This window comes from Aspergillus homomorphus (genome assembly GCF_003184865.1).
Source record: "Aspergillus homomorphus CBS 101889 unplaced genomic scaffold BO97scaffold_36, whole genome shotgun sequence".
Lineage (NCBI taxonomy): Eukaryota > Fungi > Ascomycota > Eurotiomycetes > Eurotiales > Aspergillaceae > Aspergillus > Aspergillus homomorphus.
In genome coordinates, this window is record NW_020291922.1 from 1 (window position 1) to 15,868 (window position 15,868).

A 15,868-nucleotide genomic window follows, 5' to 3' on the forward strand; every position below is an offset into this window, starting at 1 on the left:
CTACTACTACTACTACTACTACTACTACTACTACTACCAACCAAACCAGCCACCCCCGGCCAGCCATACTACTACTATTACTTCTACCACTCTACTAATCCGAATATTCGGCTGGTTCTTTTTAGATTGATTCTCCTTTTTCTTCCCTCTCTCTATCTCTCTCTCTCTTCCTCCTTCCTTCTGCCGCTCCTCTCCTCCTTATCCTCATTTATTTCTTTGACTAAGTTCTCGCGTTTCATGATATATTGTTACTCTGGACGCCCTTATAACTCTGATCACGGCCCGCATCCGGCAACGGACCTTTTTTTTTTTTCCAACGACGGACCGAATTGATATCGACACACGGGCCTGGACTCCCTTTGCACCGCCCGATTGCGCTGACTTGCATTGCCCGTCACCAACACTAACTACAATTACTTGCAACACGACGACTACCGCTGCTCGTCCGCCCTTCCGCCCTCCCTCCCTACCTCTCTCTCCCCCCCTCCTTTCGTCTCCTCGCCTCCCTTTCCTGCCCAGTCATGGCTATGGCCGTCAGGTCGCAAACGCCGGTGCAGGACCCCTATGGCACCCTCCCTCAACATCCAGATTCACTACTAAATCGCGGAGCGTACGGCGCGCGCTCCAGTTCCCGACCCAACTCTTTCATCGCCAGCACCTCCGGTTATAACGTCACCAACGCCACCGACCCCGCCCCTCTCCCTTACACCGGTCGCTTCCACGAGGAGTTTGACGCTGCCAGCCAGCGCGGTTCCGTTTTTATGGACGGTCCGTCGGGCGCTGGCATGCAACGCTCCGCTTCACAAATGTCACAGTCTCGTTCGGCAACTCCGACCCGATCCGGCACTCTGCGGAAGAAGGCCTCCCTGAGTAAGAGAAGCAGCATGCGTCGCAGCGGTAGCAAGAGAAGTTTGCGCGCGGGTAGTGTACGAAGTCTTGTCCTCGGAGACAAGGAGAAATATGGCGTCGACGGCGAGGATCCGAATAGCGCATTTTATATTCCTGTTCCAACGGACGGAAGTCCGACCGAGGTGTTAGCCAACCGCTTCCAATGTAAGGAACCCTCCCATATCTGAAGACCCATTCACGAGGCCGTTTGCTAATTGGCGGCAGCATGGCGCAAAATCCTGAAGGATCTCATTATTTTTTTCAAGGAGGTCCAGAAGTCGTATGAAACACGCTCAAAACTATTCATGTCTGCATCGAACATCATGAACAACACATCGCTGCCACCGACATTCCTCAAGTCGGGCGGTCTGGCGGATGCGACCGAGATCTTGCGCGATTTCCACCGCCAGGGTTATGTGGAAGCGACTAAGGCGGCCGAGGTGGAGAGCGAGGTTGTCACCCAGCTCATGGGTCTCCGCAATGATCTGCAAAAGAAGACCAAGGAGATCCGCAGCCTGTCGGGTGATTTCCGCAACTCTGTCGACAAAGAAGTTGACGCCACCCGCAAGTCCATTCGGCATCTGCATGAAGCCCTGGGTCTGGTGGACACCGACCCATCCGCGACCTCCGGCAAAGGCGACCCTTTCATTGTTCGGTTGAGCGTGGACAAGCAGATCGAGAAGCAGATCGAAGAAGAGAACTATTTGCACCGGGTATGTTGCAGCTGTCCCCCAGTCCGCTGTCTTATACATACTGGACACTAATGACCAACAAGGCCTTCCTGAATTTGGAGAATTCCGGTCGCGAGCTCGAATCTATTGTGGTCAGTGAGATTCAGAAGGCGTACAACGCCTATGCCAGCATTCTCAAACGGGAGGCGGATGAAACCTACGACACTGTTGAGAAACTCCGCGCTGGCCCCATCTCGATGCCGCACGATCACGAGTGGAACGCCTTCATTGCGGATACTGACGAATTGGTTGATCCGCGGGTGCCTCTCCGTGACGTTGAGAACATCACCTATCCAGGCAAGGACCACCCTGCCGCCGCAGAGGTCCGGTCGGGCATGCTGGAGCGAAAGAGCAAGTACCTGAAGAGCTACACCCCCGGCTGGTATGTTCTTTCGCCCACTCATCTCCATGAGTTCAAATCCGCCGACCGCGTTGCATGGCAACAACCGGTGATGTCCTTGAACCTTTTGGACCAGAAATTAGGGTCGCACTCGCAGCCCGACTCGACTTCCCACAAGTTCATGCTTAAGGGAAGACAGACCGGAACCATGCATCGGGGTCACTCGTGGGTGTTCCGCGCGGAGTCACATGAGACAATGATGGCCTGGTATGAAGATATTGAGAGCCTCATGACCAAAACCGGTGAGGCCCGCAATGCGTACGTGAGACGCCATGTTCGCACCGTCAGTGGTGCCAGTTTTCGAAACAGTAGCGATGGAATGGATGAGGATGAAGCCGACCGGACCCCCTACTCCGCCGAGTCGGCCGTCCTGCATCAAGAGCGTCCCACCTCCCAGCCCCGTCAACCGGGCGGTCGCTTTCCCAGCGACGTCCAAATCGACCGCCACTTAGAGGCGCCTCTATCGCCCTCAAGCGGTGAAAGCTCCGGGGATAGAGACCTTTTGGCCGCGGCCGGCTCCTTTTCCGACCCTCGTCCATTCAGCAGCGCCATGACGGACGGCGAGGTGAACGGAACTCACTTCCAAGAGAACCCCGAATACCCCAGGCCAGTAGAACGGCACGACAGCTATTACGGTACGTGGATGGCAGCCGGAGATCACAACCAGCAGCCTCAGCCAGCTCAGCCAGGCTATGACAGGGGGTACCAGGACCGGGAAACCGGCGATGCCGTCTTCGTGACCGGACTAGGCTCCACGAGCTCGCGGGATCCGTCTCTGACCCGTCAACGCAACCGTGGCGAAAGCGCCTCAACAGCGCCCACGGCCACCAATGGAACAGAATTTACGCACAACACGCTACCGACGTCCATCGACGAGCACGACGAGCCAGACGTGGATATCGCCGGGGTCGAGCTCGACGGTGCAGCCAAGCAACCCACGACAGCTGCCATCGGTGCTGGGCCTGTGCATGCTGGCCCGGCCGTTGGCACTGCGGCAACGGACATGGCTGTCACACAGAATGGCAGCGTCAAACGGCCCCCCGCACAAACCAAGAGCAGTGTCTCCACCCTTGAACTGCAAATTCCCGGCCATTACCCCCTTGCAAACAATCTGAGCCCCTAAGCGCAGTCAATCCAGGGATTTGGCGTCGTCAGAGTGATGGTGGTTGCCATCAATCTGAAATGCCGCCAACTTGGGTGACCATGAAACAAGAAATCATGCCACCCAAGAAAGCCATTTTCTTTTGTCACAGCTTTCCTATGTTTCTTCCATTTCCTTTGTACATTTTCACGAATTGACGGCCAATGACGTGGTGATACGGTTATGTGTACGCTTCTTATCCTTCAATGACGAATTGGATGAAAAGATGGCCGACACATATTAAACATAACAATTTCAACTCATACGCTGTGGAGAGATGGAAGGTTGCAAGATTTTGCAATTCTTCACCTTTCCTCCGCTTCCCCCGCCCCCTCCAATATATATACACATTTTTCCCCAACGCAAACCTTCGCACACAGATTCCTCTTGGCGGTTATCCACAAGATATGACAAGTCCGATTCAGCAGAGAACTGAACGTGGGATAAGCCAAGGTACATGCTGTTAGCTGACAGGTCAAGGGGATTTACCCACACCGACCACAGCTACATTTTCTTGTTCTGTTTTTCTTTTCTGCTTTTCCTTATTACAGGCGTTTGAACTCGGATGGAACGGACGGACGGACAGGCGGTCGGTTGGTCGGTTGGACGGGGTTATGGACCAAGAAGAATGGAATCTGTTTACTGCTATTGAACTGGATTACTGCAGAACTCGAGCGACTTTCTCTTTCTGTTTTAGGTTTAAACTTAGTACTGCTTTTTGCTCACTGAGCGGCCCGGAATATAAAGAAGTATATGTAAAGGGGAGAGGTCAGCTAGCTGTAAAGTCAAGTACTGGTATTGTATATACAAAGACTAATTCTTATTATTCTTAGGATATTACGGCGCATAAATACTAATATAAAGTAGAGAGTAACCCTTACTTAGTTCCATCTTGCCTTTGTATTTCTTTAACCTCTTCTTTCTTCGGCTGCAGAAATATACTAATCTTAATCCATATTTTACTTTCTTCACTATACCTGCGTCTGTAGAGTCTGGAGACTAGATATATATCCTCTCTTACTGTTCCAAGCAAACTAAAGAACGCAAGCGGCTGAATCAACAGCATAACCTTAACTATTCAGCAGACCTTTCTTAATAATCAGCTGATCTACCCTTCCATCCCATTGTCGTCGCTAAGAGATGGAATTACTAACATTGGCTGCGGAACGGGTATTTGGCTGGAGGAAGTTGCCTAATCCCAGCTATCCCTTACTCCGCAAGCCAGCCTGGAAAAAGGAACTGGGACCTCTGTATCCTTGACTACAACAGCCCTCCCATCTCTTATCAGCTTTGATATGAACACAGCCGCATTTCCCGACAGCCCCATCTAGGGAATCGAACTTGTGCAGCACGACTGCACCCAACCTTTCGATGTTCGCTCTCATGGGCAGTTCGGCCTGGTTAATATCTGTGGCCTTGCTTATGCAATCACGGAGGAAAAGTTCACACGAGTGCTTGAATATGTATTGCTACTTCTGAGTAAGTTGTTGCTTTCTTTCTAGCGACCATCTTGATATACTCTTTCCGCTTGGTTGCTAAACTTTAGCTATTTTTGCAGGGCCAGGGGGCTATCTCCAGCAGACGGAAAGCGAAGCCTGACTTTTTCAAGTGTTCCTGGAAACACAAGATATGCTAAAAGCAATGGATATTATTCATCTAGAAAGATGGGCTTGTAATCTTGTATCTTAGTAAGTATTTACGTATTTTCTGCTCTCTCTCAGTTGCTGTTAATCATATTAACTAACTTGTTTTCTTCTTCGGGCTTTCTTCAGTCTGCTGTATTTCATACTGCAAAGAACTTTGTTATTCAAAAGTAACAATGAAGAAGATGCTTTGAGTATTCTTTATTTTAACCTACGCTCTGGAGGGTTCTGTCAGGAGGATGCCGATCCAGATATCTGTCTTTAATTCTCCGATCTTCTCACAGAGTCTATTAACCTCTTCCTGTACTCTGTACTTATGAGAATAGAATAATAATAATCCCCGAACAGGACAGCGGCTGAAAATGATAGTTAAGGGGAAACAGACCTGAATCGACTATGAAAACTGAAGACTTCTGTTGGTGAGATTGTTGAGGCTAAATATGTCAGAATAGGTAAGATATTTCCTTATCTTGTGGCGCAAAAGCGATGACCTGGGGTTATGCCAGGGTATCTGAATTTCTGAATTATATTATTGTACTGAAAGCCCCTTTATGAACTGTTCTACTGATAAATATATTCGAAACTTAGTTTGTAGTAAATTATATTGATGATAATGGGTCTATTCGGTAAGTCATGCGCTGTGACTCTGTCCCTTACTGCTTGCTGGGTGAACACTTGTTAGATCTCTTAACCTGAAGTATATTTATGGCGGATAGTCGTCTGTATAATATCTAAGTATTTACGGTGGGCTAGGTATCTCCTTCGCCCCAGAAAAGTGCTCAATGCTATGTTCGGGTGTCGTGTAGAGTTAATGCTGCCTGACCTATTGCTTTACCACGTGAAGATCATGATATTTATAGTGCCTGTAAATGTCATATAAAGTTAGCCTTGTACCTGCAAATCTGAGCCCTTGAAGGATGCTACATGTATTATGATTGCTGGAGTGGGAAAGGGACGGAGGAGGTCGTTTTATAGATATTGAAGTCTAGAAATGGGGTTTTATACCCCCTCACCCAGATATATGTCAGAATACCAACGTCCGCATCATATATCAACAATTTGGCAAGTGAAAGCTATTAGCCAGTGCAACATTCAAACAATAACGTCAAGTACTGATGCAAAACACCATCCTGGCTTACCTTCTGTCGGAGGATATCAATGTAATGATCTATATTAATGGATGTATCAACAAGTTATTTGATTTCCTATAAGTACTTTCATCCCCCAGTCATAACTTACCAAGATGATGCCGTAGAATCTGCGGGCTATCCTCCCACGGGCCCGGTTTATCCTTGTAATAATCCTCGTAACTAGCTTGGCGGAGCATATTCAAACAATGTAGCTGATGCAAAACTTCCACTGAGCCCATGTAACCACCACCGAGCTCGTCAGCCAAATCAACTGAGTATTCGGACGCATTGATATGCTACAAAGTTTGCTCATCAAAATTGATGATACCACCTATTTCAGCTGGATGGTAAGCCTCGTGTTTAATAGAACTGGGTCTATTTGAAGACGATTTACCAGAAGCATAAGTAATATCATCCCAGGCAGCATTGATGGCAGGGCTTGGAGGCCCCTTGAAAGCATTGGGCTTCGCAAAGCTGCTGTAGAACTTCTCAATATAGCCTGTGTTCTCAAGGGCCTCCAATGCTGGTGAGTTGATTGGTAAGTAGTCAGCGCATTAGCAAGCCGCAGCTGTCTTCTGATGACGAGCTATTGTTGACCAAAGGTAGGCGGAAGCTATAACCAGAAACAAAATCTATGAGGATAGAGTCAGAGTCCTATTAGGATAATACCGGCACCATCGTGGCCTTCTCGCCCCGGGATGTTTATTGTCTTTGAGGAAATTTTCCATATTAAAACTTGAAATAAGGTGTTCTTCGCTCCGCTTATCTTCTAGCCTGGATGCAGTTATGGTAATAGCTAGTGTTAATGTATATGAGAGTTTTTTAAAGAGGTAGAAGATAGTACGAAAAATGCAGAGGGCAGAGAAGAGGAATTATAGAGGGAAGACAGGGCACCAAGGAAAAACCTGCACCAGAAAAGATTACAGACAACACGATTGGGGAAAGGCAATCAGTAGGAGGAAGTACAGAGGAAAGAGCGGAGATGTGGAGTGAGGAGTGTTTACCAAAGCCTAGCCACTGCTGTGAGACTCACCTCTAAGCGAGCTGGATATTCAGCTGCCCCAGCCATATACACCCAGACCGATGCACATCATTATCGACCCTCACGAATATGGATGGTGGGGGCAAAATTAGTGCGGGATTCCTACGTTTTGCTCCTAGAAGGTTGCCGAAAGGACTAGCCTGGAGTTATTAATGCATGATTGATATTAGCCACTAGTCGTTTGGTGTAATTACTCGTCTCTGACCCACCGCTCATCCCACATCAGGAAGGACGTGGAAGGTCCTGTACTAGTCGATTGAGAGGCTTTTTTTCTATTTTTTTTTCGCACAGTACGAAGAAGGATCAAACAGATACTATGTAAACCCCACTTCTGACCTAATGCGCAGCACACGTCTACTCTGGACTGATGTGAGAGAGGGCGGACAAGATGCAGCCGCTTAGAATTCCCTTAGCCCGAGACCATCTCAAGGGACTTCTAATTTGAGAAGGTTGGAGGGGAACCGTCTCAGCAAGTAGCTTATATCAAGAGACTGAGGATATTGGCGAAGAGTATGGACTATTTAAGGTTCGTCGCCGCTCTGTGATGTCGTGATATCCTGGCGGAGGCAACCTCACCAACTTCTCTATCTCATCTCTTCCTGTTTCTTACTACCAAGCTCCTTGAACTTCAGGTCGACACCGAGCTTAGCCACTGACTTCATAAACCACTTTACTATGCGTACTGCATTCAGCGCACTAGCGGCGCTTCTCACCCTGGCCGGCACTGCCACGGCGGCCCCAGTCACAGCTCCATCCGAAATTGAGGAGCGTGATGCCTCTGCTGTACTGAACACCCGCTTCATCACTTACGAGGACAGGTAAGTTCATGCATTCGGATTTCGGATTCCCCTTCTTGGCGTTATCAACAAGTGTCCTGACATCGGCAACAGTGCCTGATCGGGGTGATGAGTAAACCTCACCATTTGGACCCCACGAACTTGTAAGCCATAGCCACCGGTGTGCAGCAAACAGAGGGATTATGTGGAATCTTCTTAGCGTCTGAGGGAAAGCGAATAGATGCGGGTAGTCTAGGTCAGATAGCAGATCAACTTGAGAGTTTCGATACTTTAATCTGAGTGTACTAGCGTATAGTCAGTCTAAAAAGTAAAAATCTCCGCTGCGCTCGACCCACCCTTTCCACCGAAGTGCATATACAGGAGTTGAGGAGCTAGAGGGCTAGTCTATCCACGGGGCGGCCCGGAGTCATAGGACCCCGAACTAGTCCTTTGATACCTGCTGTTTTTATAAAGATTACTTTTAATTAATAGCTTCCTTGGCATTGTTCCAGAGACCTAGAGACACTATGCCCCTTTCTATTCAGTCTCCGAGTACCCTGAGCTACATGGGCAGTGCAGTCTACTAGCATAGCTGCCTTGAAGTAGTTATATCTCTGTAACACAGTTCTCTCTCTCTCTTCCCTCCCTCTCCCCCCAGCCTAGTAAAGCTACTGTGATTCATACAGTTTCTGTCACAGGCCCGTGTCTGCCATTTTCAGGAAACTTCTTTGGCCCCCACGGTTGCTCTGGTCTATCTACTAATATAGACAGCCTTGCTACAGACATAGTATATCTCTAATCCTGGTGTATTGGGGCTATACAGTCGCTATAGTCAGACAGACATTAGCAGACAGATATTGAGCTAGTCTAGTATTTAACCTGTCTATTTCCAGCCCCCTTACGGAATAGCTGAGGGAGAACATGTATTATGCTCTTCTCCAGCTATTATAAGAAGATAAATCTTAGCCGTTAGTCCTCTGCTATAATTATTACTTATTTCTATCTTTTACCTATACTACTTGTCCACAATCTAAATCAGCAAGATATTATACTATAAAGATTATGGTATTTACTAATATGGCTAAGGTTATCATTACTGTGACCACAATTTTAGGAGTTTTAGCTATTCTTACCGTTATACTTCGCGTCTACGTGCGGATATATTCCAAGCTCTATCTAGGTGTCGACGACTGGATAACTATCCTTGCCCTGGTAGGGCTCGCTTATTATCTACTCTAATTATTCAGGTTGCTAATATTCAGTACTTGTGACCAGATCGTCTTATGTGGTATTAGTATAATTATTGACTATATAGATGCAGTTACGGGCAGCGGAGACCCGAACTATCAGCCAACCATGGAAGCTATTATTTTCGCACTGAAGATAAATTTCGCTTGCGAAAATGCTTAGATTGCTACTATGGGGGTTATAAAAGTCTCCTTACTATTTTCTACCGGCGAACTTTTGGCATTTCCTGTCCGTTTGTCGTGGCGAGTAATATGCTTATTACACTGATCTCCAGCTTTACTTTGGTTATTATACTGGCTGTTATCTTCTTAAAATAGCTGGTATACCTTTAATGGGACCCCACCGTATCCTATGATATTAATACGTTAGCGATTCTAATCTGTTACGTTGCTGGAAATAGCTTCTTTAATCTTCTGATACTAGCTCTACTAATTGCAGCTGTACAGAACTTACAAATAGATCAATCAAAGAAGCTGTTTATGTCTGTGATCTTTGTTTTGGGAAGCACGTAAGTGATATTAATATTTCTTTCAGTTACTCCGTCGGATAATTGATTATTGAGAGGTGAAATAGCTGCATGGCGGTATCACTTGTTAGACTTTACTATGCTGTTCAGTGGACGAAGGAGACTGCAACCATCAGTAGTATATTTGAAGGTATGTTCTCCCGGAATTGATATTGCAGTCTCAGTTTTCGTTGTATATGTTAACTAATAACATATTTATTTCATTTTCTAGCGCCCTTTATTTATAATATTCTATGGGTACTTCTCGAGCCACTCATCTTTATTGTTGTGGGCTCTATACTTATATACGGACCCCTGCTACACAATTGGTGAGGGCCTAAACAATGGATTCGGCTCCTCAGCAGCAAGAAGGAGGGATCAACGAAGTTCCACGAGGCGCGCAACTGTCCGCTATCACATTTCCAGTCGGGAAAATCTCACCAGCATGGGGCAGAGAAGACTTTGCATCCAACTTCCTCAAGCCAGGTGGAACTTTTGCCAGTCTGAAAAGTAAATGCTGGACCATGGAGGGTGGTTGAAATTGTGTCTCTTTGGTCATTATCCTTAAAACTACGTCATATTATTGTATGCTACTACATCTACCTTATAAATTAAGGTGTGGTCACCAAGGCTCAGCCTACAGTGTCCAGAACATCGCCGAAGAAGCAACAAAACTTTTCAGCCCCAAAACAGTAGTTCTTTATTACTTCGGCTACTCGACTGCCTCCATTGCCTCACTCACTGTGGCACCCAACTACCCTTGCCTGTTCTGGAGCAAGACGAGACTCAGCCTGGCTGGCTTCAGCAAACGTAGTTTCCTCTCGCTATGGCGATAGACAAAGATCATCTTACGACGCTCAAATATATGGTAAGCGCCGGCCTTCGGAGGGGAATGTGGTAGTCGTTGCTGTCATGTAAGGCTCCCCCCCCCTCATTTACAGACATAAATACTTGTCCCAAACCCCTCTTTGTTTGCCCTTCCAGCAGCTGAACTTATTTCTCCCACGGCTAAGATATTTTTGGTTTTCTTCTTTGCCCCTTACCATATCCTATTACTAGCTTCTCCCTTCCCACAATAACTTTATACAATCATGACTGTTTCCCCCGACAAGAAGAAGCCTGCGTTGGTTGTTGTGCCGGGTGCCTCTCAGAACCCCGCGCACTACGCCCACCTCCTCCACCTCCTCCTATCTGCTGGCTACGGAGCCCTCACTGGCCTCCTCCCCAGCATTGGCGCCCAAGGAGCTGTCACCGCAGCCGACGACGCCGACTATGTGCGAAACCGGCTGCTACTCCCTCTTCTGGATGTTGGGAACCAAGATGTGATCCTGATCAGCCACTCCTACGGTGGGATGCCTGCCAGCGCGGCCGCACGCGGACTGGGTCCCGCCGACCGTGCCGCTCAGGGCAAATCCACTTCCGTGCTTGGCCAGATCTTTATCGCGGCAATCCTGTCCCGTGGAGGTGATGGTCTGAGTATTATTGACTCTTTTGGTGGGCATTTGCCTCCTCACTTGTATATGGATGTATGTGCCTCCTCTTCCTCCGCCGCCTCCCCTCCCCACCACCAACAAAAATTGACCCGGCCCACTTCCATACTTGATGTTAACGATCAGGAATCAATAGAAAGAACAAAATCTCGTCAAATGTGACGAGCCCAAGCCGCCTGTTTTCTACGACGTTGAACCCACCCTTGCCGACGCGGCTATCCAGACCTCTCTTAGTCAGGGCTTGACCTCCTTCTCCAGCCCCTGTCCCGAGGCCAGCTGGAACACTGAGGCCTTCAACGACAGGATTGCCTACATCTATACTCGCAATGATCGCGCGGTGCCTTATGAGGCCCAGATGGCCATGGTTCAGGCAACTGGAGCCAAATGGATCACCCGGGAACTTGCCACCGGTCACAGTGCGCAATTGTCCGCCCCGGAGGACTTGACCAAAACTATCTTGGAAGTCGTTAAGCAATGGGAAACAATTTAATGGGTAAGATGGAAATTCGTGTACGTAGCTACTTGCCGATCTAGTGGTACTTCTTTTGTTTTCTTCCAAGATTAAATTGCAATGTAACAAAGTTCGCACCTTTGCTCATTTTGTAATGTCAATATGCTGTTTGACAATACTACATGCTGTATGGAGCAATTCAAAGTAGAGCCATAAATTATACTAGATACTATAATAGATTTTTTTATTATCTTATAACTTTAGAAAATCATTCTGAAGTAGTTTAGGATAATTTAAAAATCCTATTTATAGTTTGAGTAGCTTTAATCCAGGTAATTATATCTATAATACTTATATATTATTTAGTGAATCTAGTTTATTTTCTAACTGTACCACCTGACTGTAGTATTCGACTGTATCGAGTGGTAGCCGGTCAAGAACAGGTGACAAAAGGACGGTCGAGAAAGGAGGACATTGATCCTTGACTTGGGATTTGGATTCGTCGGTAGGATTCAATATCAAACAATTGCAGAGAATTGTCTTATTATGACAGCTGTTGCTGTATGCCGAGTAGGAACTAATTCCAGTCTAATAATAATCCCGCCTGCAGGGGCTACTAAACCCTATTCTATAAATTTACAGAGAATACCAAATATTTCAGCTAATATAACTTTAGCCTAAAGATCAGACAACAAGGATATATTGCAGACGAGGCGCTGATATAGAAGAAAATGGACTGATCACAAACCCGGACTTCACAACTTACAGAGAAAATAATAGACGGGTAATTAACCAGGATATCTGACCGGTTTTAATCAGCTTCAATAATATACTTAAGCACCAGACAGATAACCGAGCCAGTGAAATCTGAAGTGCAGGAACTAAAAGCAGGACAGCAGCTCCTTCGTGCTCAAAATGAGGAACTGCGGGAAGAATTTCAAACTTTCCGGGCCAGACTGGAGGCACAACCGCCGAACAGATCGTGGGCGGAAGTAGTACTGAAAAACAAATTATGCTACGAGTGAAGTATTCGACGCAATCAAAATAAATTAAAAAATTAAATTCACCAGATCCCATCAGAAAACAATCAATTTCCCTCCTTGCGGCGTCAGCTCTCCCTAGGCGCACCTGTGGAATAAAGCCACAGGGTAAGTCCCCATCTCTTTTCTTTCCCTAGCACTTGCGAAAATACCCCATAACACATCATGAGCCCGCGCTAAAGCCTTTGTGGCTTTACATTTGACTCGAACTGCACACTGCCCCCAAGCTTCAGATGTTCGCATCCCCCATAGTCAAACCCCGTCTTCGCCGCAAGAACCCCTTCATTTCAAGCGCCTCATCCTCTTCCCTCTTCAAGGTTCGGCGCCGCTCAAAAAGACGCCTCATCTCCAGAGCTTCCTCTCGCAGCCCACACCTCCTGAGAAATGCCTCTTCGAGAGCGAGACGGCTAAGATCTATCTGCACCTGACGTCGGAATTCCTCTATCCACACTTCTGCCTCTGCCACAGTTCTCGGCTCATAGTAGCCACAGGTTCCATAAGCACAGCACGATTGACAGCCAGATCCTCCTCTACAAAGTTGCAGACGGCAAGGGATCTTACATTCTGGGCAAGGCGGGTTAGTAGGCCAGAGGCCTTTGCCATCGAGCCAAAAGAGATCACGACAGCCGTAGCACTTCTGGTATGGACGCCCCCCATTCAGCAAAATATTTGGCTTCTGGACTCGGCGCTGAAAAACATTACTTCCTCCGCACTCCAGACAACGGAAACCCCTTCGACCAACATCTTCCGACATCTTGCTGTTAATCTGCCAAATTCGAGGGGCGCAACACCACCTTATATCTGCCGCCATGGCACGGGCCCCGCTGGCAATTTTCGCCTGGTTGAGGTTTTGTGCTGCTTAAGCTCTCCTCTCCCCTCCCTTTTGCCTTACCCCGCCATGCACCCTGGCCATAAGTCTGACAAGGCAACCAATTACAAGGAGACCCGTTGGAAACACCTACAGGTTCTCCTGACCACAAGTACATGTAAAGTCTCAGCTGAGACTGGCAACTTTCTTCATCATTCTGGAGGTGACTCACAACAAAGTGCAGGAAATTGCAGCAAGCTTAGATGTCGCCATCCCACTACCCTGGCGATAGGCCTATAGGTACAGAGCTGTCCATTTTGTTAAACTTCAGGAAAGTATGCTATAGACCAAGAGTAACCAACAGGAGTCACAGTCTGAGCAAGGCGAGTAGGTGATCGTTTATTGTAATCCTCTCTATGTCTGTGCTCAGTGTACGTGACCATGATAAAATGGCCTCTTGCTTCGGGCTTGTCTTCCCTCGGCAGACATTAAGCCGCAAGGTAGGGTCTATTTGACGAGTGACGGTGAGGGTAATGATTTTGCCTCACTTGATCGAGTGGAGGATATGAGGGGCATGGGATCCTCGTCGTCATCTATTCTCGAATGTTCCACCCCAATGCTATGTTTGCTGCTTATAAGAAAGCCTCATTCGAATAACCAGTTAATTGATTTCTTTTTCTTTTTTTTTAAAAATAAAAAACAACTACTGCAGGAAAAGGCTGGTCACCAGCGAAATATTGCACCGGCGGGAGTCGCCTGGCGCCTTTGTCTTTCAGCCATTCTGGCTAGTTTTCCCGTTTGGGCTCAAGCTCTTCGTATCATGAAGGCTCAGACTTTCGTACAGGGTTCACAATTCAGATATAACACGGGCTCGGATTCGAAGTTGGCTCGTTCATATGTTCGAGTGGTTCAGACGTTATTGCGCCAACTAATCAACGAAAAATAGAGGGCCTCAATAAACAGATGTCTAAAGCACCTGCACCATCCAAGTAGATAATCGATACTCGCATGAGGGAAGGCATATTTGGGAAGGATGGCGGTAAGAAACCTGCGAGATCGAGTTCTACTACAAGATCTCACGTCACTAGCCCTTTATCCCTTGATCATATGCTCACTGTTCGTTTTTGCAGATCTTACAGTTCTGTAGAAATTATTCCTCTTCTGGCAGAATGATCAGCCAAGCAACTAGTCCACCCAGAGTATCACTTGCAAGTATGCAAAAGACTGTTCTACTTACCATAGGCTGTAGACTACTAGCTGCCTCATGTTGGGCACATGCGCCGGTTTGCATGTCAATATACATAAACTAGGCATGGCCAGGACTCCCCCAGGTCCAATCGCCTACTCACGGTCGTAATCATACTTGCTGGGCTCCTCATTGTGTTATACCGTAACTTTGGGTTTGAGTCTAACTTTTCGGTCTAAAGTGACTGGCATCCTCATGTGGCAAGATATCTAACTAGATAGACAAAAGCGGGAGAGCCAAAAAAGAAATCTATCGTGTGAAAGCTGTCTAGGGCGATGTCCTCCCTTGTAATCTGTGTGCCTCTAGTACCAGGTAGAAACTTCCCTGCTCTACCATTGGCTACTTCATCTCTTAGTCATTCCATTTATGTTTTCCAGGGCCTTCGACAATCCTTGGCTGTTTTGTACACTTCGTTCTTTTCTGCTGCTCCTTTCTACTTGACCTAAGCTTGCTGCGCCCCGATATCACCCTCCCGGGTGGACAAAGAGGAGGCGGAGGAGGCGGGGATTATTCTGAAGGGCTTTCAATTCTCACCCGGGTACGATGGTTGAGATGACATCGTGGCTCATATAATGCCCATTGAAATATTCCGGCAGTACAAGCTAGCGTGACTGTGGGGTTTGATGCCCGCATACCTGGCATTCTCCGTCTTATGTGACCGTCTATTTCTAATGTCATAATGTCTGGGTCTCTCTCGCGCACCTCCCCTGTAGCGGCTCCTGCCAAGGGCATTATCTGGTCCCCACAGCCTGCCCGCGAGACATAGCACCTTAGGACTCTTCCCCCATCCTCAAAACCGGGATTTTGAGCTGCGAGCTCTTTTGTCTCTCTGCCCGAGGACCAGCACAAGCCCCGGGTGCCCGTGAGGGCCAGCTTCCCTCGAGTGACAAACGTATCAGAGTTGCTTCAGCAGTGACGGTAATATTATGTATGAGGTCCAGAACGTGGGCATGTACATAGAGCGCACATAGGCTTCTTCTTCTCTTGAATATAGGCCAAGGTAGGCAAGGGTAGTTACATTCCATGAGTGAACTTTGCAATGAATGGAAGCAGGGACACAATCCAAGTAGTCCAGTACTATTATAGAGTAATAAGACGAGGGCTTCGCTGGTAATCTACTAGATGCCATATGGTTACACTAGTACTCATTGAGCTCCCCTCTCAACTATGATCGCAGAAGCTTCCTGCGCCTCTCAACGAAGCCATAGAACCTTCGCCGAATTCTTGCCTCTTTGCCATTTATGGAAATACAATGTTCGCTTTCGACGGCGTTCTTAAGCACTTCGCTTGGGAATATAACCACCGCCACGAGACTGGGGGCGAAAGTAG

The 15,868-nt window shown here is 47.4% G+C and overlaps 7 protein-coding genes across 7 annotated transcripts; 4 read left to right on the forward strand and 3 right to left on the reverse strand.

The window, feature by feature from the left end:
* Positions 1–427: 427 nt before the first annotated feature.
* Positions 428–3,254, forward strand: BO97DRAFT_160616 (SLM1 family PH domain-containing protein). Its single transcript, XM_025690223.1, has 3 exons — positions 428–1,053; positions 1,114–1,601; positions 1,664–3,254. The coding sequence occupies exons 1-3, from the start codon at positions 522–524 to the stop codon at positions 3,140–3,142; spliced, it is 2,499 nt and encodes an 832-aa protein (XP_025548723.1). The 5' UTR covers positions 428–521; the 3' UTR covers positions 3,143–3,254.
* A 2,478-nt stretch (positions 3,255–5,732) lies between these two features.
* BO97DRAFT_351435 (oxidase ustYa family protein) lies at positions 5,733–6,370 on the reverse strand (the record flags this gene model as incomplete). Its single annotated transcript, XM_025691980.1, has 4 exons — positions 5,733–5,876; positions 5,943–5,971; positions 6,043–6,204; positions 6,265–6,370. Coding segments are annotated over 4 exons (441 nt in total), but the record flags the coding sequence as incomplete, so codon positions are not given.
* A 1,280-nt stretch (positions 6,371–7,650) lies between these two features.
* On the forward strand, positions 7,651–7,888 carry BO97DRAFT_427210 (uncharacterized protein; the record flags this gene model as incomplete). The annotated part of the gene is made up of 2 exons (XM_025697186.1): positions 7,651–7,793; positions 7,846–7,888. 2 exons carry the CDS (start codon positions 7,651–7,653, stop codon positions 7,886–7,888), a joined length of 186 nt encoding a protein of 61 aa, XP_025548725.1.
* Positions 7,889–8,828: 940 nt separating this feature from the next.
* On the forward strand, positions 8,829–10,011 carry BO97DRAFT_436679 (uncharacterized protein; the record flags this gene model as incomplete). The annotated part of the gene is made up of 7 exons (XM_025697802.1): positions 8,829–8,963; positions 9,027–9,071; positions 9,162–9,231; positions 9,369–9,507; positions 9,573–9,655; positions 9,737–9,833; positions 9,867–10,011. 7 exons carry the CDS (start codon positions 8,829–8,831, stop codon positions 10,009–10,011), a joined length of 714 nt encoding a protein of 237 aa, XP_025548726.1.
* Positions 10,012–10,166: 155 nt separating this feature from the next.
* BO97DRAFT_395836 (alpha/beta hydrolase) lies at positions 10,167–11,583 on the forward strand. The gene is made up of 2 exons (XM_025694054.1): positions 10,167–11,030; positions 11,131–11,583. The coding sequence occupies exons 1-2, from the start codon at positions 10,596–10,598 to the stop codon at positions 11,482–11,484; spliced, it is 789 nt and encodes a 262-aa protein (XP_025548727.1). The 5' UTR covers positions 10,167–10,595; the 3' UTR covers positions 11,485–11,583.
* Positions 11,584–12,515: 932 nt separating this feature from the next.
* Positions 12,516–13,548, reverse strand: BO97DRAFT_160663 (uncharacterized protein). Its single transcript, XM_025690224.1, has one exon. It carries the CDS (start codon positions 13,294–13,296, stop codon positions 12,715–12,717), a length of 582 nt encoding a protein of 193 aa, XP_025548728.1. The 5' UTR covers positions 13,297–13,548; the 3' UTR covers positions 12,516–12,714.
* A 1,323-nt stretch (positions 13,549–14,871) lies between these two features.
* BO97DRAFT_160682 (uncharacterized protein) lies at positions 14,872–15,306 on the reverse strand. Its single transcript, XM_025690225.1, has one exon. It carries the CDS (start codon positions 15,269–15,271, stop codon positions 15,047–15,049), a length of 225 nt encoding a protein of 74 aa, XP_025548729.1. The 5' UTR covers positions 15,272–15,306; the 3' UTR covers positions 14,872–15,046.
* Between the last annotated feature and the right edge of the window lie 562 nt (positions 15,307–15,868).